At 44.5% G+C, this 24,434-nt stretch overlaps 1 protein-coding gene across 1 annotated transcript in view; it reads left to right on the top strand.

Annotated features, from left to right (window-relative positions):
* Positions 1-24,434, top strand: part of TDRD9 (tudor domain containing 9) — a 123,846-nt gene that overhangs the window by 7,998 nt on the left and 91,414 nt on the right. The window contains 1 exon segment of the mRNA XM_074998701.1: positions 5,286-5,450. Within this exon segment, the coding sequence (XP_074854802.1) occupies positions 5,286-5,450 (165 nt within the window).

Below are 24,434 nucleotides of genomic sequence, written 5' to 3'. Positions count from 1 at the left end.
TGAGTATAGTTTTTTGAGAGCTGGTATGAAAATAGTGATCTGCTTTAAGTTAAAATTTTATCCAGTACCTGCATATTGATATGTTAATAGTCTAGCGTGCATTCTTCTTCGACTAGTGTAATGTATTCCAAGCTGTTTTTCTTATGTTAGGATGCACTAATTTCAAAATGTGCTTAGGGCTACAGAAAATATAAAATGACTTTCACTGGTATTAAATATTGGATGTTGAGGGCAGTGCTTCCACTTGTTTAAATGTGATATTTCTGCATACTCATATGCATTTGTTATAAATATGTTTAAATGGAGCAAAATTCTTGAGAAAATGACAAACACAAATGCCACACACACAGGCTAATACAGTATTATGGTTGAGGTTTTATGTTAATATATTAAGCAATAAGTGTTAGTTTTTTCTTTTGTGAAAATGTAGCATGTAGAGTAATAGTGTAGAAAGGTTCAATTAGGTCTCTGCTGTTTGTTTTAAAAGTGACTTCAATAAATTGCTTAGTGAGTTGAGATAATGACAGAGATCATAGGGTAGCGCTGCCAATCCAAAACTTAAGTGCAGTTCAGTGTTTGTTCTAGAAAACTTGGGACCATATTTAATGTGTTAATGATCTTAATGGTTTTACCATTCTGGCGCTATAGCTCCTGTGGTATGGTATTCCTCTTTAGTAATATGGAGCTGCAGAGGCAATGTAGTTGGAGAACACTTGTTACTACAGGTTGGACTTCTCTAGTCTGGCACCCTCAGGACCTGACCAGTGCCCAACGAGTGAATTTGTCAGACCACAGGAGGTCAGCATTGTTGTCTAGCAGCATTACCAATGTTTCCGTGTCTTACTTGGCTCTTAGAAGACATTTGAGGTAACTTACAGCTAAATAACAGCACAGAACACTGAGAACCAGATCTGGTGGCTGCAAACAACCATTATGGGACCATGAGAAGCTTGGACACGTTCATGATAAGTGGTCATGCAGCTAATTTAAATCATGCTGGATTTCAGATGTTGCCAGAATGTTCCAGACTAGAGGGGTTCAGCCTGTATTTACAAACGATTGTGTGTTTATGGTCTGGGTTTATTAAATATACCCATTAACAATTTAGAAGGGAAATAAAGATGTTAGTGTAATTCTGAATTACTGTACGGGGAGGAGATGCAAACACCTAATAGAACAGAGAAATATTGCAAAGCAGCCCTGAAAGATTATAATTATAGGCAGAAAGTAACAGTGAGACGCAGTTTGGAAAAAATGCAAATTAAGACAGATGGGGAAAAATAATATAGGGCAGATTCAGTGAGAGTACAAATACTGAAGTAGGAGTAATACTGCATGGCAAATCAAATGAGTTTGAAACTAAGTCAACTCCATTTTGAGCTGCAGAGGCATCATGTTGGAAAGCAGGAGGCTGCTTCTCTCCATATAGCTTGAGTGACAGCACCTGGAATACTTCACTCACTATTAGCCTTCTATTAAAAGAAAAGTATTGCCCAATTGGAAAGAGGTTGGGGAATAGTAGCAAGCATAATTAGGGTGTTGAAGTGTTAGAGTGTGTGTGCGTGTGTGTGCGCACACGTGAGAGAGAGTGTAGCTTGGCTGAACAGCTCATGGCAATGTGCAGAAACTAGTTTATGGCAGTGGTATCCAACCTTTAGTTATGGGTCATTTATGGCCCTTCAGGACTACACTTTAAAAGATGGTTTGATCATGAAGTAAAAATATATTCCTTGAGATGAACCCTGTGGGTTTTAAATAGAAATGCATATATCAGCCTTGAAGCTGCAGAGAACCTTCCCGTTAACTGGCTGGTACTGCATGCAACCCCAGAAAACTCTGGTGTGAGCCAGAAGCTCTCTAAACAGCTGCTGGACCAGTACTGGTCTGCAGGTCCCAGGCCAGTAACTTACTGCATCACAGTGAGGTGGGAATATTTCTGTTAATCTGTTTCTGTTCTGGTATTTAGAGTTCTCATAGAGATCTTAACTGATCTTGTCCAAGTGTGGTGGCTTCCATCTGCTGTAGTTGTTCAGGACCTCCCAAGAGAAGGGAAAAAAGGAGCTGAGAACTAAAACCCATTTGCAGTTCCCTAATTCTGTGTGCTAACCCAAGTTTATACAACTTGTGAGCTAACTCACAGCATCTGTACACCAGCAAAAGATAGCTAGAAGGTTGTGCACTCCAGTCACTTCTTGGCTTGCCCCCAATAAGCTTTGTCCACCACAGGAGGAATGTATCCAGCTGATTATGTTGGCTGTATGCCTATTGATGACTTCCAGGCCAGGGAAATTGTCAGCAGGTGACCTATAGGTGATTTTTGTGCTGTTAAGCAGAACAGAATAGAACATCAAAACAAAAAAGCAGTCATGTAGCACTTCAGACTAACAAAATAATTTATTAGTTGATGAACTTTCGTAGGACAGACCCGCTTCTTCAGTCCTACCACAACAGACTAAATATATAAAGCACAGAGGTCCAAAAATTCTTATCAAGGTTGGCATATCAGAACAGTTGTTATGGTTGTTGGCAAATCAGATAGAAGAGCAAGAGGGTGAGGGGTGGGGAGATAAGTGTTAGATCAACATTGAAGTATGTGAAAGAGTCCTTTATAATGGGTCAGGTAATTGGCACCCCTGTTCAAACCATGTGTTAATGTGTCGAATTTGAATATGAATGTTATTACCGAATATTCTCTCTGTAGATGGTTCTTAAAGTCTCTTTTCTGAAGAACATAAACTCTCAGGTCTTTAACAGAACGGCCCACTCCATTAAAGTGCTGGCTGACAGGTTTGTGTATTTGGAGATTCCCATTGCCAACTTTATTCACGTATCTATTCTGGAGACACCATCAGTGGACCTAACCACGTTAATTACAGAATCATTGGCACATTCTCCTGTTCCTCAGCTGACACCATATATGCCATCATGTGCCTGCAATGCCCATATACTTTGTATATAGGACAGACAGCAAACATTCTTCGCCAAAGAATGAATGGACATAGAACAGACATCAAAAATATCCAAATACACAAATCTGTCAGCCAACACTTCAATGGAGTGGGCTGTTCTGTTAAAGACCTGAAAGTTGGTGTTCTACTGAGAGGGACTTTAACAACCGTCTACAGAGGGAATGCTCAGAATTAACATTCATATTCAAATTCAACACATTAACGTGGTTTGAACAGGAAAAGCAATTACTTGACCCATTATAAGGACTCTTTCACATACTTCAATGTTTGATCTAACACGTATTTCCCCACTCCTCACCCCCCCCCCCACTCTTCCTTCTGATTTGCCAACAGTGATAACAATTTTTCTCATTTGTCAACCTTGATAACAACTTTTGGACCTCTGTGCTTTATATATTGAGTCTGTTCTGGTAGGGCTATAGATCTGAAGAAGTGGGTCTGTTCCACGAAAGCTCCTCACCTAATAAATTATTTTGTTAGTCATTAAAGTGCTACATGACTGCTTTTTTGTTTTGATAGAATACAGACTAACACAGTTATCTCTCTGATAGAATGGAACATGTGACTTGAAGAATTCATTCCATGGTCCCCTTACATCTAGAGATATGTTTGCTGCACAAATGTTCTAAAAATATTCTCAAGGGCCCAGTAAGGAAGATGAGGAAAATAGAGAGGAAACTGAAGTCTTGAAATGTCAGTCGATCAAACCATGGTGCCCAGGAATGTGATAGATCTACACCCCTGAGTGCCATATAATGCCTGTCTTATCCCTGCTACTGTCACTCAGGAAGGCAAATTTTCTGAAGGGGTAGAAACCCGCATGCCTTTGCTGGTCTTTCCATCTGTGCTATACCCATAGTATAGACTTGGTCTTAAAATGGTCTATTTTAAAAAGTGTTTGACCGATATTAAACTGAGGTATAATTTTCCAAAGAACATGAGAAGATTCATCACTTGAATTGCTTTAAAGTATATAGACTCATCCCTCATTTAATGAGTATTTGACTTACGAGTACTCACTAAAACAAGGGACATACATACATACCTTTGTTTGCTGAAAGAGTGAACTTCCCCCGCTTATACGAGCCAGCTGCAGGGCCCTAGGCTGTGGGGCAGGGAGACTTGCAGCCCTGTGGCTGGAGCGGAGCTTGCTGTGGGGTCCCTGGCCAGAGCGTGGGGAAACCTGCAGCCCTGCGGCTGGCTGTGCTCTAGCCACAGGGTCCCTGACCGGGGTGCTGGGAAGCTGCAGCCCTGTGGCTGTCTCTGCTCCAGCCGCGAGGTCCCTGGCCAGGGTGCAGGGTGACCCACAGCCCTGCACGGCCTACTCCCAACACCTCTGGCCCACAACTCCCCACACACGCCCCAGACCCACCAGCTCCCAGTTCCCACCCAGGCCCTGTCCCGAACACCGCAGCGTACCGCAACCCCCACGGGTACCGCTGATGCAGCCCCAGGAACCAGCTGCCACCTTCTCCACTGGAGCTACCACCTCATCCCCTGGAGCTGCCACAGGTTTTAACCCTCCCTCCTGCTCGTGGCCCCAGACTGCCCCTAGCCTTTAACCTTTTCCAACACACCTCCCCTGCCCCTAGGTTCACTTACTTTTCAAAAGCAGCTGCATGTTGCCACTCCTTCCCCCAATTAGGAGCATTAGGAACCAATCAAAGACTTCAACATGTATATTTAATGGTAATTTAGTGTCCCTCTTAAAAGAGTTTTTGCCTACGAGCAGAAAGTCGGGAACCAATTGTGCTCGTATAGCGAGGGATGATTCTATTAGTTAATAAATCTTTAGGAGCAGTCTTGCCTTTCTGGGAAGGAAGTCTAGGTGACCTGTGGTTTTGCATTTAAATTTTCCTGTGAATTCACGCAATAGCTCCCATAAACATTTCTTCTGTTGAGGATTGTGTAGGAATTATAATCTAAAGAAGACTTAAATATTCTATTAGTTTTGCTTTCATAGCAACAACTCTGGGTATGTCTATACTTCCGATAAGACCGACTCGTTCAGGGTCGATCTTCTGGGTTTCAATTTAGCACGTCTAGTGAGGGAGATGTTACATCAAATTATCATAGCTGAACAGTTGGCCCTGGTATTCCTCATTGTGATGAGGTGTAAGAGAGTTTCTCCCATGGACCTCCCGCTGTGTGGATGGCCTGATTCCAGCTACTCAATTATCATGGCTGGAATTGCATATCTAAGATAGACTTCCAGGTCTGGTGTAGACCTGCCCTGTGACTCTTTTTGAAGCTTAGAATGACATGACGTGGATTGCTGCTGATATTTAATTAAATTATACAAATTCCTTTTAACAGGTCATCCTGATGTCTGCTACAATCAACTGTAAAGAATTTGCTGACTACTTTGCTGTTCCGATTCGTGACAAACTGAATCCAGCCTATGTGTTTGAGGTGGAAGGCAAACCCCATGCCATTGAAGAGTACTATCTTAATGACTTGAAGCACATTAATTATATCTGGGTAATAGTGCACAGTATTCTGTTTCCTTTGGTGTAATGTAACAACATTTGGGGTGGATGCTTCAATAGTATGATGTCGTTGTGTTCTAGATCAATTATTAATCTAGTTCTGGAAGTCTAGATACCTATTACGGTGTTATAGGAGTCTGTCCATTCTAACCAGCAATAGATGTTTCCAGCATCTTAATGTCTCCACTAATCAGCATGGAGAATGAGAAGACTTGTTAATTTGAATATAAACATCCACACAACCTACTTTTTGTTCTTTGCGTCCCACATTCTGGGTGTATGGAGTATTGGGTACCTGAGTCTTTAGGGCCCTCTATATCTGCCTAGTGCATTTTACTTACAGCACAAAAAAGTGAAGCTTTTTGTTCAACAGTGCACATTTTCTGTAGAGGGTCTCCCTCAGTCTTGTGTTGTGCCCTTGTAGTTGCTTCGGGGGTGAGCTTCACTACCACCTCCGTAGTCTGATTGCATCGTAATGAAGCATGCCTGTTGTGCATCATAGTGCCAGTGTCTTAGATGATATGCTTGGACTTGCAGTTTTAATAAATGCTGCTCTTGCACACCACCTACTCTGGTGCGACTACCAGACTGCGTGCATCTCCCAGTCCCCTGCCTCCCTCATCACTCATCTGCATCTCCTTATTTTGTTTCATACTCTCTTCCCTTTCCATAGTATCCAAATACCTTCCACCTAAAATCTGTACGAATGGTGCAATTCCTGGTGGGGTTTATGTTGTTAGGTTACACTCCTTGCTTTTTGGGTAAAACTCTGGGTTTCTTTGGTTGATTTATTTGTTAAAGGTGTGGGGTTTCTTTGGTGGCGTGGGAGAGAGAACATTTAGGTAGGTGGGTGTGTCAACTTGAGAGTAAAACACTTTGTTCTTTCCTGCCTCAGTGCTGTTTCTTTAGGCGAGGAAAACTCTGCTGGACTGTGTAGACTTCTTGGGCCTATGTTTTCATGGTTTTGGGTAACTGTGTTTTGGCATTTCAGACCAAAAATAGCTGACTGATTCATCTCCAGCAAGAAGGCCTAACCAACCATCTTCTGGAAACAAGTTGATCCCAGATATTTGAGAAAAGCTTTCAGAAACAATTACGACTTGTTCGATAGATGGCTTATAGTATACGTTGGAAACAGCCTTTCAGGATGGAACTCCTTTCACAATGTCTGATGGTTTTCTCCAGCCCGAATTGCTTGACTGACTGACTGACTGACAGGTTGAACAGAGATGGAATTTGAACTTAAGTTCTTCTTCGAGTGTCCCCGTGGGTGCTCCACAATAGGTGTTGGGCTTGCCCGGCGCCGCAGATCGGATCTTCCAAGCAGTTTCTGCCGGACCGCGCATGCACCGGCGCGTGCCGCTCCCTTGCGCGCTCCTGGCCATGTGCGCGATCCGGTCCCCGCCAGTTCCTCTTAACCGCCGTCGGCTGCAGACGGAATCCGAACTAGGCTAAGGCCAAGTAGCGTATTCAATGACTTTAACTGTTTTTCTTTAAAGTTTTTCAAGTACTTAGGCTACTGCAAGTTAGCCGGTTGTTATTTTTGCAAAAAAAAAACAAAAAACAAAAGCAACAAACAAACTACAAGCGGGACAGCTTCAATCCAGTCCCAGTAACAAGCGCCGGAGGCCAGGAGCATAGGGCCATCAGCCCTCCTGCTGCGGCAGGCCATCGGAAGGGGAAAACAGCACAGAGAAGGTGCTAAGTACCCGTTTAACAACTGAAAGACTCACCAACAATGTCCTCTTCAGGATTTAAAAAATGTGAGTCCTGCCGAGAGGCGATGCCAGCGTCCGATGGGCACAGTCTATGCATAAGGTGCCTTGGGGAGTCCCATGTTGCACAGAAATGCTCCTTCTGTGCTAAATTAACAGCCAGAGCAAGGAGAGACAGGGAGATGCGGCTTAAAATGCTGCTTTTTGATAAGGCCCTCCAGCCAGACGTGCCGGAGCGGCCGCAGCAGGAGGGACCCTCCGGGGCCCATAAAAGGAAAGCTGCCTCCCTCACCCCATCAGCGCAAAAACGGAGGAAAGCCTCCCCAGCCCGATCCCTGCCGGCAGCAACAGCGAGCGGGACGGGAGGAGTGAGCAGCCCCCAGCCACAGCAACAGCTGATCGGCGGCGGCACGGAGAGCCACGTGGAAGCGGCTCAGCCTCCGATAATCAGCCAGCCGCCCCGCACCGCAGGCAGGGCGGCGGCTAATCAAGCGCCGGTACCGGCGGAACCGCAGGCAGCGGCACCGAACCCCGGGGAACCGGCGGTGCGGAGCGCGCAGGCACGCAGCCTGCAGGCACTGAAGGACACCGCACGTGCGGCACCGCCTTCGAGCGTGCCTAGCACGGTGTGGATGGGGCCGGGATCCCCTGTGCATCAGGGGGCGGAGTTACCTCCTCCAGGGAGGGGGAAGGCTGCACACAAGAGGAGGCATTGCAGCCCCTCTCCGGACAGGGCCGTGGAGTTGCTTTCTCACAGCCCTCCGCTTATGTTGCAGACTCCAACCAGAAGGCAGGGGTCCCCCCTAGCCTACCTGGAGCCCCCTTCTCCATTTTTGCAACCAGCCTCACCCTGGTTGGGACCACCTTCACCCTTCCTGGGGTTTGAACCGCTGGACTATTATGCAAAATCGCTCTCTCCAGTGTCTTGACGATCTCCCTCCCCCAGACGCAGAGGGTATGCACCAAGGGAGTGGTCTAGGTCACCTTCCCAAGAACAGTGCCTATACTGCCATGGTCGCCCCAACCACGCGGGGCATAGACACCATCGGCAATCTACTAGGGAAAGATCCCCACAGACGATCTCGTACCCCCGAGGGCAATTGCGACTGGGGACAGAGACTCAAGCATCTCAGGGGGAACTGGTTATGGAACCCCAAGATTTTCCCTCGCAAACCTCTAGCGAGAGGGTGTACCATCACCAGCAGGAACTGGAAGGGTCCAGAGAGACGTACCCCAGCGGTTCCTCGCTCTCCTCCCCGGACGAGGCTACGGCCCCGGGGCACGTCCATCCTCCGGACGATCTCAAACAGTTTCAAGAGCTGTTTAAGAGGGTGGCCTTCACGCAAGGCATCCAGACAGCAGAGGTGCAAGAGAAACACCATAAGCTCCTCAAAAATCTGAGACCTCCGGCCTCCTCCAAAATAGCAATACCGCTTGATGAAGCGATCTTAGAGTCCGCCACTACGATATGGCAGACCCCTGCGACTATTCCGCCTGTCCAAAAGAGAGCGGATAAGAAATACTTCGTGCCGGCGAAGGGCATAGAGTTCCTGTTCAGCCACCCACAGCCAAATTCCTTGGTGGTGGAGTCGTCGCAACAAAGATCAAAGACATCTCAATTCAGGACAGGGGGAACAGACAAAGATGCCAAGAAGCTAGAGCTGTTCAGCAGAAAGGTCTGCTTCTCCTCCACTTTAACGTTGCGAATGGCAAATTACGCAGCGCACTTAGCGAACCATAATTTCGACAACTATTCCAGGTTAACCTCCCTCATGGTCCCGCTTCCAGAGGACAAAAAGCCAGTGCTCAAGGCCATAGTGCAAGAAGGCTATGTGGCCTCGAGGACAGGAGTTCAGATCGCCCTGGACGTTGCGGACACAGCAGCACGTTCCACAGCAACGGCAGTGGTGATGCGAAGGGAGTCCTGGCTCCAGACTTCGGGTATACCGAGGGATCTGCAGGCGAAGATAGTTGACCTTCCCTTCGACTCGCAGAAGCTGTTTGCTGAATCAGCTGACTCGGTCCTTCATTCCAGTAAAGATTCAAGAGCCACACTCAGGACCCTGGGGATTTACACCCCTCCATACACAAAGAAAAGGTACTACCCTCAACAAAGACGGTACCATTACCAGCAACAGCGCCCCCAGTACCACAGGGGTTACGAGCAAGGGCGACATCAACAGCACCAGCAGTACAGAACTCCCAGGCGACTTTCACAACAGAGCCGTGCGTCCTCGGGGCGGGGCCAAAGGCCACAAGTTTGACATACACATCCAGGGCTCCGCCATCACTATCATCGCACAAGGTTATCCGAAGCGACTATTCCACCATCGCCTCCGACCATTCTACGACCAGTGGCAAAGGATCACCACAGACAAATGGGTGCTGGAGATCATAGCCACGGGGTACGCCATCCCCTTCCAGTCGCTCCCACCGTCACGACCTCCACCCAAGCCCCACCGCCAGGAGGCCTCCCGTGTAGCGAGGCTCAGGCAGGAGGTGGACCATCTCATGCTCATAGGGGCAATGGAAAGAGTGCCGGAGCAACTGCAAGGGAAAGGGTTCTACTCCAGGTACTTTCTCACGGAGAAAAAGACAGGAGGCTGGAGGCCCATCTTAGACCTTCGCGGCCTCAACAGGTACCTGCGCAAGCAGCGTTTTCGGATGACCACAATCGCCTCCATCCTTAGAGCACTGGACGATGGAGAGTGGTTCGCAGCCCTCGATTTACAAGACGCGTACTTCCACATAACTATCCATCCGACTCACCGGCGATTCCTCCGGTTCATGGTAGGCAACGAACACTTCCAATACAAGGTCCTACCGTTTGGCCTCTCCTCGGCCCCCAGAGTCTTCACCAAGACCTTGGCAGTGGTGTCAGCCTACCTGCACAGACGGGGGTATTTATTTTCCCGTATCTGGACGACTGCCTGCTCAAAGGGGCCTCGAAGGGGGAGGTTCTGCGCATGATACGCATCACAGCAAACACGTTCTCTTCACTCGGCCTGGTTATCAATCTGGCAAAATCAAAAATAGACCCCACACAGGACATAGAGTTCATAGGGGTTCGCATAAACTCGGTTACAGCGAGAGTATATCTACCAGAGGCTCGCTTTCGGGCCATCGGTTCCCTCGTGCAGGTCATCACCTTCAGCCCTACGGTGCCGGTCTTGATGTGCTTGCAGCTGCTGGGCCACATGGCAGCGGCGACGTTCGTAGTACAGAACGCCAGGTTACACATGCGCAGCATGCAGCACTGGCTGGCGAGTGTATACAAACCGGCAGTACACACCGTTCACAGGGTGGTGTCGCCCACAGCCGGGGTGCGCAAATCCCTACAATGGTGGGTAAACCCCAGGAACCTGCTAACAGGGGTACCCTTCCACCAGCTGCAAATATCGGTTTTTCTCACTACAGATGCCTCCCTCATAGGGTGGGGAGCGCACATGGGCGAAGAGGTGACTCAAGGACTGTGGTCACCCACGGAACAGTCACTACACATAAATATACTGGAGCTCAGAGCAGTGTTCAACGCCTGCAGACACTTTCGAGACCACATACAAGGCAAAGTCGTTGGGATCAGTACAGACAATACCTCCACCATGTTTTATATAAACAGGCAAGGAGGAGCTCAATCCCGTGCCTTATGCGCGGAAGCAATCCGCTTATGGAACTGGTGCATCGCCAACAATATAATCTTGAAAGCCTCATACTTGCTGGGTGCGCATAATGTGAAGGCAGACCAGCTGAGCAGGCGTTTTGCGCTCACACACGAGTGGCAGATCCGTCCCGATCTGCTACGGCCGATTTTCCACGCATGGGGTTTTCCCCAAATAGACCTGTTTGCCACTCAGCACAACAAGAAGTGCCCACGATTCTGCTCCAGGGCAGGACTGGGATGGGGGTACCTGGGGGACGCGTTCGCGATCCCGTGGAGGGGCCCCCTGCTTTATGCGTTTCCTCCCACAGTGCTGATCCACAAAGTCTTGCAGAAAGCCAGGAGGGAAAGGGCCCGGATGATCCTAATAGTCCCAACATGGGATCGACAACAATGGTTCCCCCTACTTCTGCGCATGTCGGACCGTCCACCGATGCCTCTTCCGGTGGCGCCGGATCTGCTCACGCAAGCCCAGGGGTCCATAGTGCACCCGCACCCCCAAAGCCTGCGACTGCAAGCGTGGTTAATCCATGGCTCAGCTCCCTAGAGAGCACATGCACAGTGGAAGTACAGCAAGTCCTAGAAAGTAGCAGGAGGACTTCCACCAGGAAGACCTACAAGCAAAAATGGACTCGCTTCACGGCTTGGTGTTCTACCAAACAGCTGGCCCCCCTTTTGGTGCCTATACCTACAATACTAGAGTATTTACTGGACCTCAAGAGAGGAGGACTCTCGCTATCCTCGTTGAAGGTCCACCTTGCCGCCATCTCGGCGTTCAGACATGAGGAGGAAGGGCACACGGTGTTCGCCCACCCTATGGTTACCAGGTTCCTCAAAGGGTTGGTAAACCTATACCCCCCTCGGAAACCGATTCCACCTTCGTGGAACTTGGACCTGGTGCTTACCACGCTAATGGGACCACCGTTCGATCCCTTGGCCACGGTTCCCCTCCGCCTCCTTACAATAAAGACGACCTTTCTTCTTGCAATTACGTCAGCTCATAGGGTGAGCGAGCTCGCAGCAGTCATGGCAACGCCACCCTGCACTGTTTTTTCCAAGGAGGCGGTAACCATACGGCTGCATCCGGCCTTTGTTCCCAAAGTTTCTTCCGAGTTTCACATTAACGAACCTATTGTTCTACCCTCGTTTTATCCAAAGCCTCATAACTCCAACGAAGAGGTGCGCCTAAATCTCCTGGACGTGAGGAGGGCGCTAGCCTTCTACGTAGACAGGACCAAGTCCTTCCGGAAAACGGATAGACTCCTAGTCTCCCTTGCTCCCAAATCGAAAGGAGAAGGTCTCTCCTCGCAGAGAATCTCAAAGCACATTGTATCCTGCATAAAAATGTGCTACGAGCTCAAAAAGACTCCTTTATCGGCCACTCCCAGGGCTCATTCCACTAGGGCGGTGGCGGCATCAACAGCCTTTTTCAAGGGCGTTGCGTTAAAAGACATTTGCAGAGCGGCGACCTGGTCATCCTACGACACCTTCGCCAAACATTATGCCCTTCACAGGGTATTCCAAGAGGATACCCGTCTCTCTGCAGCGGTCCTCTCGGGGACAAGCTGCACATAATCCGATTACCCACCTCCTATCTTGGGTTACTGCTGGGTAGTCACCTATTGTGGAGCACCCACGGGGACACTCGAAGAAGAAAGAAAAGTTACTCACCGTAGTAACGGTGGTTCTTCGAGATGTGTCCCCGTGGGTGCTCCACTACCCGCCCATCCTCCCCGCTTCGGATCTCTGTTAGTGTTTTGCAGGGGCACCCAAGGCGGTTGGTCGAGGAACTGGCGGGGACCGGATCACGCACATGGCCAGGAGCGTGCAAGGGAGCGGCGCGCACCGGCGCATGCGCGGTCCGGCAGAAACTGCTTGGAAGATCCGATCTGCGGTGCCGGGCAAGCCTGACACCTATTGTGGAGCACCCACGGGGACACATCTCGAAGAACCACCGTTACTACGGTGAGTAACTTTTCTTTTCTCAAGACGTTTCTAAGTGTCCAACTTGAAGTCGAATATATGATCCATTTCAACTGAATGCTCTTTGATTAAGGCAGCTTCCCCCTTCTTGGTGCTGAAATTTAATGTGGTAATGCACATTGGGAAGAATAACCCCAATTGTACATACAATATGATGGGGGCAAATTTAGCTAAAACAGATCAGGAAAGGGATCTTGGAATTATAGTGGATAGTTCTCTAAAAACATCCACGCAGTGTGCAGCGGCAGTCAGTAAAGCAAATAGGATGTTAGGAATAATTAAAAAAGGGATAGAAAATCAGATGAAGAATATCTTACTTCCCCTATGTAAAACTATGGTATGCCTACACCTTGAGTACGGCGTGCAGATGTGGTCTCCTCACCTGAAAAAAGATATATTGGTGTTAGAAAAGGTTCAGAAAGGGCAACTAAAATGATTAAGGGTTTGGAACGGGTCCCATATGAGGAGAGGCTAGAGAGACTGGGACTTTTCAGTCTAGAAAAGAGGAGACTGAGGGGCAATATGATAGAGGTATATAAAATCATGAATGTTGTGGAGAAACTGAATACAGAAAAGTTATTTACTTGTTCCCATAATATAAGAACTAGAGGACACCAAATGAAATTAATGGGTAGCAGGTTCAAAACTAATAAAAGAAAGTTTTTCTTCACACAGCGCACAGTCAACCTGTGGAACTCCTTGCCAGAGGATGCTGTGAAGGCCAGGACTCTAATAAAGTTTAAAAAAGACCTCGATAAATATTTGGAGGTTAGGTCCATAACTGGCTATTAGCAAGGCGTAAGGTATGTTGCGTAGCCTTTTGTCGAAGGCAGGAGATGGATGGCAGGAGACAAATTGCTTGATCATTGTCTTCGTTTCACCTCCTCTGGGGCACCTGGCATTGTCTACTCTCGGCAGACAGAATACTGGGCTAGATGGACCTTTGGTCTGACGCAGTATGGCCGTTCTTATGTAAAAAAGTAAACTATGGGATGAACAGTATCAGAGGGGTAGCCGTGTTAGTCTGTAGCTTTGAGAACAACAAGAAGTCTTGCGGCACCATATAGACTCTCAGATATTTTGGAGCATAAGCTTTCATGGGCAGAGACCCGCTTCATGAGATGGAAACTGTTGAAATCATGGTGGAACTCGGTTCTCGTCCCCTAGTGCCCCTCCTCTACCTGCGCTATATTGATGACATCATCATCATCTAGCCCCATGGGAAGGAGGCTCTTGAAGAGTTCCACCATGATTTCAACTGTTTCCACCCCACCATCAACCTTAGCCTGGACCAGTCCACACAAGAGATTCACTTCCTGGACACTACTGTGCAAATAAGCGATGGTCACATAAGTACCACCCTTTACTGAAAACCCACGGACCGCTATGCTTATCTGCATGCCTCCGGCTTCCATCCAGGGCATACTACACGATCCATTGTTTACAGCCAGGCACTAAGGTACAACCATATTTGCTCTGATCCGTCAGACAGAAACCAACATCTACAAGACTTTTACCAAGCTTTCCTCAAACTACAATACCCACCTAAGAAAGTGAGGAAACAGATTGACAGAGCCAGACGGGTATCCAGAAGCCACCTGCTACAAGGCAGACCTCGCAAGGAAATCAAGAGAACACCACTGACCATCACATACAGCCCCCACCTAAGGCCTCTCCAATGCATCATCAGTGGTCTGCAACCCATCCTGAACAATGATCTTTCACTCTCAGAGACCTTGGGACACAGGCCTGTCCTTGCCTACAGACAGCCTGCCAACCTTAAACAAATCCTCACCAGCCACTACAAATCACAAACCAGTGGCTCTAGGCCCGGAACCAGCCCCTGCAATGGTTCTCGCTGCCAACTCTGCTCACATATCTGTACCAGTGACATCATCACAGGATCTAACATCAACCATACCAGCAGAGGCTTCTTTACCTGCACATTTGTGTGCACTTAATTGGGTGTTTATTTCCTGGCATCACATGCCTTTTAGTCACTCGAGCACTCTTCTGAGGTATGCCAGCCTTACTCAACAGGAGGTGCACCGTAGTCCCGAGCCTCTCTGAAATGTTCAGACCCTTATCCGCTGAGCTTGAATAGTGTCCATGCCAGATTGTATGACTGAATTCATGATCAGTGTGTTCCTTAATGTCTTAGCATTTACATGTTATTTAATGAAAACAAGGGTAAGTTTTATCATCTGAGTCAAGGTAAAAGTGATAGCGAGTAAGAAGATTGGAAACTAATAGCAGTTATGCTTTCTAGAGACAAATTTAAATAATAACTGTTTTACCTCCTGTCTAAAGAAGTTTCTCGCCCTCCTGAGTCCTTGGGAAGATTTCAACCAACGTTGACTGAGATCCCATTTTCATGAATGTAGGCACATTGCCCATTTACTTCCTAGGTGATGGATAAGAGGGTATCTTCTTTGCTTTCTGCTTATATGCCCAAAGCTCATGGGTTTTACTTACACATTACAACTATTCATGGCTTATTTTTCCTGTGTGCTGCTTCCCTCTTGACTTCGCATTTTTCAAATATCTTTGTGTGCAAATGGGTGTCCATTGTGTTTTCTTCTGATAGAAGACCTGTTTTTCATCTCTGCTGATGACTGATTCCTTGATACAAACTCGGAGAACACATTTCCAGAATGCATACATAATGCCCTGTATGCTATTTTCAGGTAATATTTCATGGCCATTGTGACTCCAGCTTTCATTTCAGATCTCATGATGTTCTTTGGTGATTTAGCATGTACATATCGGAATGAAAATGTTCCTGTAACCCCCTTGCCAGTTTGCATTAAGAAGTTCTCACATCACAGTTCTTGAGTTTGAGAGAGAACAGATGCTATCGGTCTACCTTCTCTACTTTTATCATGTTTCCTCTTATATATGTCCTTTCTAAGATAAGAAGTCTGACGATTTTGAATCTCTCAATGAGTTTTCCCACACGCTTGATCATTCTCATTCTTTTCTCATCTCCCCTTCCCCACTGTAGTTCTACAGTGTCCCTTTTGAGAAAAGGTGGCCAGTACTGCACACACTATTTCAAATTTGGCTGAGCTACTGATTTATGTAAAAGTCAGAATTTCTCCATGTTGTTCAGCATTCTGTTCCTTGCTATCTTACGTACCTTGACGGTGGATTAATTTTAAATCATCAAATGGAAATGTCATTTGAATACTTTTTCCATTTGTATTCCAGTTATTCTCTTAAAACAGGTACATTCTTATTGGTTGATAACCCTTAAAGCATATTGATTTACAACTAAAAGACTTTTTCACACTAGAATTGTTAAATCTTTGTGTTAAGGGGGATTCATTATAACTATATACATTTATTTAAGCAATTATAGGGAATATTTTTCAGATTCTTAATTGTAGATTTTAAATAGGTTTAGAAAATGGTGACTGATATTGCTTATTATATACTCATTAGCTCCTGACATGTCAAAGTTGGTAGCTGAAATTTAACTTAAACAAACAAAACAGCATCTAACATTTCAATGCATTAAACAAAGCAAGCTCTAAATATAGTTCATGATCTACTGTACCTTGGTTAGAAAGTTTGATCTCAAGTTAGATGTTTTTCTCATGATTCTTTATATATGTAAAAATAGCCTTTAATGCAGAGGTTTTAATAAATGCCCATGGGAGTCATAGTTGTATTTTATTTAAATATAAATTTTAAGAGATTATATGAAATTTAGACCTTAACGCATTTTGTGTTAAATTCAGATTTTATTTTAAATGATTTATTTAAAAAAACTTACGCAATTTTAGTTAAAAAAACAAAACAAAACTCCATTTCTCAAATATCAACTTTTATTCACCATGTACGATGGCCTGAAGAATGAGACCATGAACAGAGGTCTTCATTGAGCTTTTAAAAATGGTACCACAGTTAATATAGATGCACTAGAGTGCTCTATTTTTGCATTTGTCATTGAATTTTATTTACCATCAAGTTGCCCATTGACATGGCTTTGTTAGGTTTTTCTGGTCCTTGACTAACCCCAGTAACTTTGTCAACTGGAATTTTTGTTGCCTTGCTACTCATCCCCTTTTTCAGACAATTCACAGATTAACACAGGAACCAGTGTGAAATCTTGCAGCACCCCACTGTTAATCTTTTGGCAGGATGAAAATTGACCATTTAATCTTACCCTTTGCTTTCTACGCCCTATCAAGTTTTTGATTCATGAAAAAACATTGCCTCTTGCCCAGTGAATAACTAGCTTCTATATTTTTGTGGAACCTTCAAAAGATTTTGAAAGTTCAGATAAGTTAATCAGTTCTCCTTAATCCACTGCCTTGTTTACATCTTCAGAGATTCCAAGATAAGTGAAATGCCTTTTCCTAAGTGGAAACTGCTGGTTTAAATCATTTAACATCAGGATCTTCTAAAATAATCTGTTTTGTTTAAAATATCATTTGAACCAGTTTACCAGATGCAGATATAAAGCTTACTGTTCTGTAATTCCTCAGAATGGTCCTTATAGACCCTTTAAAACATTGGGACTACACTAGTTGCCTGTAGACTGTTAGTCCTTTACAACAGAGGCTTAATTTTCATATCATTGTAATCAGTACATGTGGTTGTCAGCTTACCTCTGATACTTATACTTCTTCAGAACTCTTAAATGTGAATACTGTTTGAGCATAGCGGTCAGTTTGCTCTGCCACCTCTTCTTCTGATACCTACACTCTTTGATAGTACTTTTATTTTTTTAAACAAGAAAAGAGCAAGTTCAGGCTAGTGTCTCCCCAGAATTCATGGTGATGAAGATAGTTGCAAAGGGATCAGGTAGCTTTTCAACAGCTTCCTTATTTTCCTTCATCTCTCTGTTTTAAAATCCTGAGGATCCAGCAGACCCATTGAACCTTTCACAGACTTTGTTTTTACGCTTTACGTGGTTGTTGTGAAAAACCCAATTTCCTTCTTACTGCCTAGTGTAGACCCACTCAGAGAAAGGACATTAGTTGCCATTCTTGGGTGGAGAGGCTCTTTTACTCAAAAAAGACACAGACTTTCTCCTTTTCTGTGAATTTTGCAAGTGCATATATCTCTTCCTCTCAAATCCATCTAAGTATGCCTGAAATTGTTTCCTAGCACTGTGACATACTTAGTTGCCAGCAAATACTCTTCCAAGATACAGAGAACTGAGTTTCTTGGGTTCCCTTCCTCTGCACATCTGGTGCACTCAGACTTTTTGCCTTGTTTAGGGTGGTGTGTTCCATCTTTCCATAGGTTTTGTTTGGCTACAGTTGCAGAAATATTAAATAGTTTATATGGAGAGCTGTAGTTAAGCCAACAATAAAATTATTATCCTCTTCTGGGAACGTTGTGCATTTAAAATTATGAAGCTTCATCCTTACATCAATAAGCATTAGTTCCCTTAGGATATGATGCTATATTCAGCTTAGAGGATTCAGAGGTTTGTGAAGTAATTTTTTGAGATGATTTGGTGATCAACACATTTGTCTCAAAGGGGCAGTCTTGTTAGTCTGTAGTGTCAAAAAACAATTAGTCCTGCAGCACCTTAAAGACTAGCAGATTTATTTAGTAGATGATGAGCCTTCATGGGTGAGACCCATTTTTCAAAGTTCCTTGGGAACATATATTTATATCTGCTACTATCCGCTGGTCATCTTTCTCTATTCCTGCAAGCTCCACGATAGGTAAATCCTCCTCTGTAGTAATTCTACATTCCCTATGCCTGACCTAAAATAGCTGTTGCTAAATGAAATGGGAAAAAGGAGGTTTACTTACTGACCTTGTATGTTGTAATAGCCTCTTCTTTCATACCTCCATCAGAGATTGTTGCTTGAACTATTTTATTCTAAGTTTTAAGCTATTTTTTTCTTTGGATGCTTTTTTTACTGAGAAGATGGGTGTTCTGGGGTTTATGTATCACCTATGATAGTTTTTTTTTTTTTGCTTCCTGCTTTCTAATTGGTGGAGTCATGCTATTTACAAAATATTTTGCTGTGCAGGATTTAAGGTGAGAAGACGAATTAAAACAAGTGTTTCTGAATAATTGCATGATTTAAAATGTATATCGTTCTACAGTATGTTTATTGTAAATATTTAATTGTCACAGGCTCACCACTGAGTGTCTCTGTCATAGTAAACAAAACAATTTGTTGTTGTAAAAGCAAATATGCAACTTTTTAACTAGAATCTCAATGCTATATATTCCATGACTTTTGTTACAATTGTTGCCACTTGTAGGAGGATATGAGACACCATATTTACAGATAGAGCCTTACTTTGGATCAGATTGTGGCCCATTCTGCATGCCCTTTCCATTGGTAGCAGCAAAGGAGAGAGAGCGGGCCTCATAGAGCCCTGTGTCATCAACTGCAGGCATGCAGTGGGAGTAGGGGGGAGGCAAGTGACAGACAAAAGTCTTTGCTTCCACTCTTGACATTCTGGTCAGCATAGCTGTGGTGTTGCACAAGATGACACATACTGCATGGCATAAGGCTAGCAGAGAGTACTTTCCATCCAGCTCGAAGAGAGACTGGATTGCATTCTTCTTCCCAGTCTGCTGAAACTGCATAGAACCCTATTCACAGCATTTGCGACCCATTTTAATATTTTCATGTACTGAAAATGTTTGTAATCTGATCCAGAGCTGTTCTTGCTTCTTTCGGTGAGGTTAGAAGGAAGACTGTTCTGAGGTCATTTTAGACATGTGACCATATAAAGGTACTTGCGTGAAATGAGGACTTACAGGGGCTAGTTTTTGTGTCTCACAATTACACAAGGCAATGTAACCGACTCAGCTGGAAATAGAAATAGGGGAACACTTGAACCTCCTTGATTTAAAAGCAGCCATTCTTCTCCAAATGAATTTGATCACAAGATTACAACATCTGGAATTGAATTTGTTTGCAAATATGACACATTTAAATTAGGCTTACCAGAGATCTCAACTATCTTATTCATTGCAAGGGCAATTTCACCATCTTTGATGTTCACAGGAATGGGACACATTCTACTTAACTTAATTTGCTTCATCTGCTGATTCTACTAATACAGGTAAGCCCCTTCTTATTCCTTCTTCCTTCCCTCCTTGCTGTATAAACCCTGTATTCTAGATGTCTGTTCCAGTTGTCTGAAGAAGTGGGTCTAACCCACAAAAGTTCATAACCTAATACATTTGTTATCCTTTTAAGGTGCTACAGGACTGCTTGTCACCTGGAACAGTCGGATAACATCTCAAATGCTCATCCAGATGACTTTAGCAAGTGACTGTTGCACATGCAGAGGAATGTGGAGAACTTCTTAGGTTATTGCTAATCTGAGTAGAGGGGAAAATGCCTTTCCGACCCCACCTTGATGATCAGATCCTGAGCATCTGAGTGAGAAGCAGCCAACCATGCAAGACACAGAATATTACATACAGTCTCAAACCCCTGGCCAATCTTACCCAGTGTCCCCCTTATATCTGTGCCCATTTGTGATGCATCAGAGGAAGGAGATATGGTAAACTCCACCCAGAATGCACTGGGGTAGGGAGGAATTTCTTTCCTGATTCCTGCAGTTGACTCTCTGAAACTCTGAAGCATGCGCTTTTAGGAACACAAGGCATGTATTGGTAGAGACGCCAAAGGCTGTTAATTGTGCCACTCAGCCAGATGCAACCTCATTATGCACTTCCACTTACTGTTAAGCTGTATCAAAAGGGATTAAGTTGCTTGCTTCACAGTGCCCATTGGAAGTCTGTTTCAGAACCTCACAACAATGAAGTTCAGAGCCTTATTCTAATGTCAGGCTAAATTTATTCATGATCAGTTCGTACCCATTTGTTCATGTGCCATTGTTATCCTTGAGCTTAAATAACTCTTCACCCTCCTTGTATTTATTTCTGATGTATTAGAGAAAGCAAACCAAGCATTTAGTCTTCTTGCATAAGATAGACTCTCTATTCCTCTGGTCATCCTAGTAGCTCTTCTTTGCCCCTCTTCCAGTTGGAGTTAATCTTTCTTGAACATGCTTGAACATAATTGTACCTAGCATTCCAGATGAGATCTTACAAGTGCCTTGTACCACTGAATTAATACTCCTCTATCTCGACTGGAAATTCTTCGTTTAATGCATCCTACAATTGTGTGTGCCTTTTTCACAGCCACTTCACGTTGGTGGCTCATAGTCCAACCAACACATCACATCTGTTTCCTCCTGTCACTTTAAACTGATGAACCCTGAGAGTTATAGCAGAATGGGTGTTAATGTGGAAGAAAGATAATTTAACCATAACAAGTTATTAAATATTTCTGATAAGCAGAATCATTGTTAATCAAACCCCAGTCAGAATCATTATGTTCATCAAATCTCAGTAGCTCCCTGTCCCCCCCCATATCCATCTACATCCCAATGTGTAGTTTTGTAACATTGCATCATTCATAATTAGATTTTTAAGTTCCTAAGGGTATGGTACATCTCATTTGTTTTGTAATTGTATTAGCACACATCATTGCCATTCCCCATCATTACATATCCCAAAGGACTGTAATCTCCTCGTAGATCAGGTTCCAGCTAGATAGATCTGTAGCTAGGTCTCTTAAAGTGGCCTTGCTCATTTTTCTATTTATGTCCATCTTTTGGCTATTTTATTACACCACTGAAGTGTTTGGTGGCAACATGAGCACCAGCCATGTAGAGGCATTTTTTGGTAAATACTTTGTAATGTATTCCTATTCCTGTTAATGGCCGTTCCCAGAAAGCCCATGTCATCGAACCAGTGCTGACAGAGGCTATTGCTGATTTTAGCTGTGAATATTCTCCATCACAGATCTCTTGTTGACATTTAATATAGACCAGCTGACTCAAAAATGTCAGCTTGCAGTTCTTCAGTTTTCCCCATCACCTGCGTTTCACTGGTGTACCAAATAATACTTATTTTATATATCAAAATCTTCATAGCAAGCTAGATGTCATTACACTTCCACAGAGGCCACTGAAGAGCCTAAATCATGGTAGCATCCACTGCTGTATAAGCAAACATACCTTTTGCGCATACTTCAGCATTGTCTGTGGCACTTTAAAGGTTTTTGATAATTGCCACTTGCTCAATATCCTATTCAAAGAAGTTAATATGGAACTGGTTGCAATCTGAAGCTAAAGTCTGCTTGATGGGGACTTGAATAGTATTTTGAAAAGTAAACAGACAATTGCACTGTGCTTCTTGCTGGACCAGATCAGTCATTATTATTATCAATTCACCATACTGAGCTAACGAGACAGTGTCACTCGCATATGCAGGATCTCAAAGCAGAGCAGTAGTTACCTCTTTGCCACCAACCACTGTATCCTCAAACTTACTCATCAGCTACAGTGCTGATATGGAACAGATGATGACAGAACACAGCCTTCTTGAACTCATGTGGAAATAGAAAACCACATAAGGGGTCAGCTATTGAATAGAACATGTTGTTTGGTTCCACTATAGAGCTCTTCTGTCAGTAATACTGATGGACACTGAGTTGCCTCATTAGACCTGCAGCCTGCTTAGTGAACTGAATCAAAGCCTGATGCAAGTCTCTAAAAAAGTGCTTTGCAAGATTTATTTAATTAATCCATCTTCTCAGAAAGCTGTCTTAAGGTAAGATCAGTTGAGTGGCATCTAAAGCTGCACTGAATATTCGCAGCCTTCACCATGAAGTGCATTATTGATTTGAGATATTAACACAAAAGTCAAGAGCTTCCCTGGGACTGACAACAGTGTAATGCCTCTATAGTTGTTCTCTTTGGGCTTATCACCCTTTTTGAACAGAGGTAGAAGAACAAATTCCTTTCAGTCATTGGTGGTTACGTATGTGACCCAGAAGGCCTGCAAGAGCCTGTGCAGCCACAGTATGGCAATATTCTCACTTGGGTGCATCAGTTCTGGGGTAAAGTTATTAAACCCCTGGTGTCTTCCCAGACTTAAACTTATGAAGGAAGGTGTATCTGCTGGAACTAATGGAAGAGGGATTGCAGATAACACATGGTTCAGGAGAGTGTTTTTTAAAATTATCTTCCCGTCTGTACAACTGATCTGGTAGGCTCTGGCTCGTACTGCCATCCCATTTCTTTCCTGGACAAGCTGGTTCTGTCAGTGTTTGCAGACTCCCCAGACTTGGAATAAGAGCTGCAGAGATTGTGTTTGGTGGCAGCATGTTCTAAGCTGGCTTGATGAGTCGATTGCCAGGATTCAAAATATTTTCTTAAATGATGACATAATGACATTCCAAATTAGAAGCCATTTGGCCTTCACTTTTGCTCTTGATAGATGTGTCCTTGAAGACTTTCGAATTGTAGCCTCACCTTTTTTCTTACCTCCAACTACACTGTGTGTCTCTGTCCTCAGTGAGCCATAGGCATTTGAAGGGCTGAGACACCAGCCAGGAGCTGGCAGCAGTCAGCACTGATGACTTCAATTACAGTAATGCTGTTCATCACATGACAGAGGAGTGAGGCTTAGGTCTCTAATGCTTCAGCAGCCTTCAGCAGTCCAGAATGGAAAGCTGTCTGAGAGCTCAGCTCTAATAACAGCTTTTGACTGAATTGGACTAATTAACTGGCTTGCATCGATGTGGAATGGTGCACTTTTGTCAGCAGAAGCTAATGGTTAATGTCACATTTGGCACCTCTGCAAATTCATAAATCCATGACTATGGACTGCCAATGATTGTTGACAAGGACATGATCAATAACAATTTAGTAAAACCCTCTGGGCTATGAATGTTCATGCGGTAGAAAAGGAGATGATATTGGACACAAGCTGGGATTATTATGAGAGCAGCAGCATTGTGATACAAAGCTTTGTTGAAACAGTTGTAAGGACATTAGCTTTGTATACTGTTCGATTCTTGCATTAGAGGGCCTGGTGTGAGATGAGAGTAGAAAACATTATAGATTAACAAGCTATTTGGGATAAAATGGACCTCAGTACAGTGATAGCCTAGACCGGGTGTGCCCAAACTTACTCACCCTCCAAACAGCATAGAACGACCTTCAGAAGTCTGAGAGCTTGAGTGTGCTTGCTGAGGCTCAGGGCTTCTGCCCCAGGGGAGGCAGTTGGCAGAGCTCAGTGCTCAGGCCACAAATGCTGGCTGTCACCCTAGGAATCTCTATTCCCTTTCACCCTGTTGCAAGGTAGAGGTCCCAAGCTCCCTCCTCACCACTCTGAATTGGTGGGAGGGTGAGGGAAGGGCTCTGCAAGGTGCATGTGAACTGTAAAAGAGTTTGGCCACCCTGGTCTGGACCTTATTATAGGGATACCCTTTCTAAAAATAACTAGGATGTTGGAACAATGAATTAACCAAATGTTATTAACTGAGGATGTTCATATGATGACCATCGAGTGACACACAATGCAAAAATTTAATGAATTAATAAAACTGTAGAGTATCTGATTTCATTGCAGTTTCTACCATTATCAAAGGATAAAAAGATCTAGAAAAAGAAAGGGTCTGATGATTTGTAAGAGGGTTGAAAGCGAGAGATTTAATTGATTACATGAGTCAGATTTTTTTTCTCCTGAACACAATGACTATCAAAGAAACTAATAGGTTCCTGCAGCCATCAAAGTTTTGAGGCATCAAAAAAAGCCTGCAAGAAA

This window comes from Carettochelys insculpta, chromosome 6 (assembly GCF_033958435.1).
Source record: "Carettochelys insculpta isolate YL-2023 chromosome 6, ASM3395843v1, whole genome shotgun sequence".
NCBI classification, from domain to species: domain Eukaryota; kingdom Metazoa; phylum Chordata; order Testudines; family Carettochelyidae; genus Carettochelys; species Carettochelys insculpta.
Note: the sequence above shows the minus strand (reverse complement) of the source record. Positions and strands in the feature narration are given on the sequence as shown.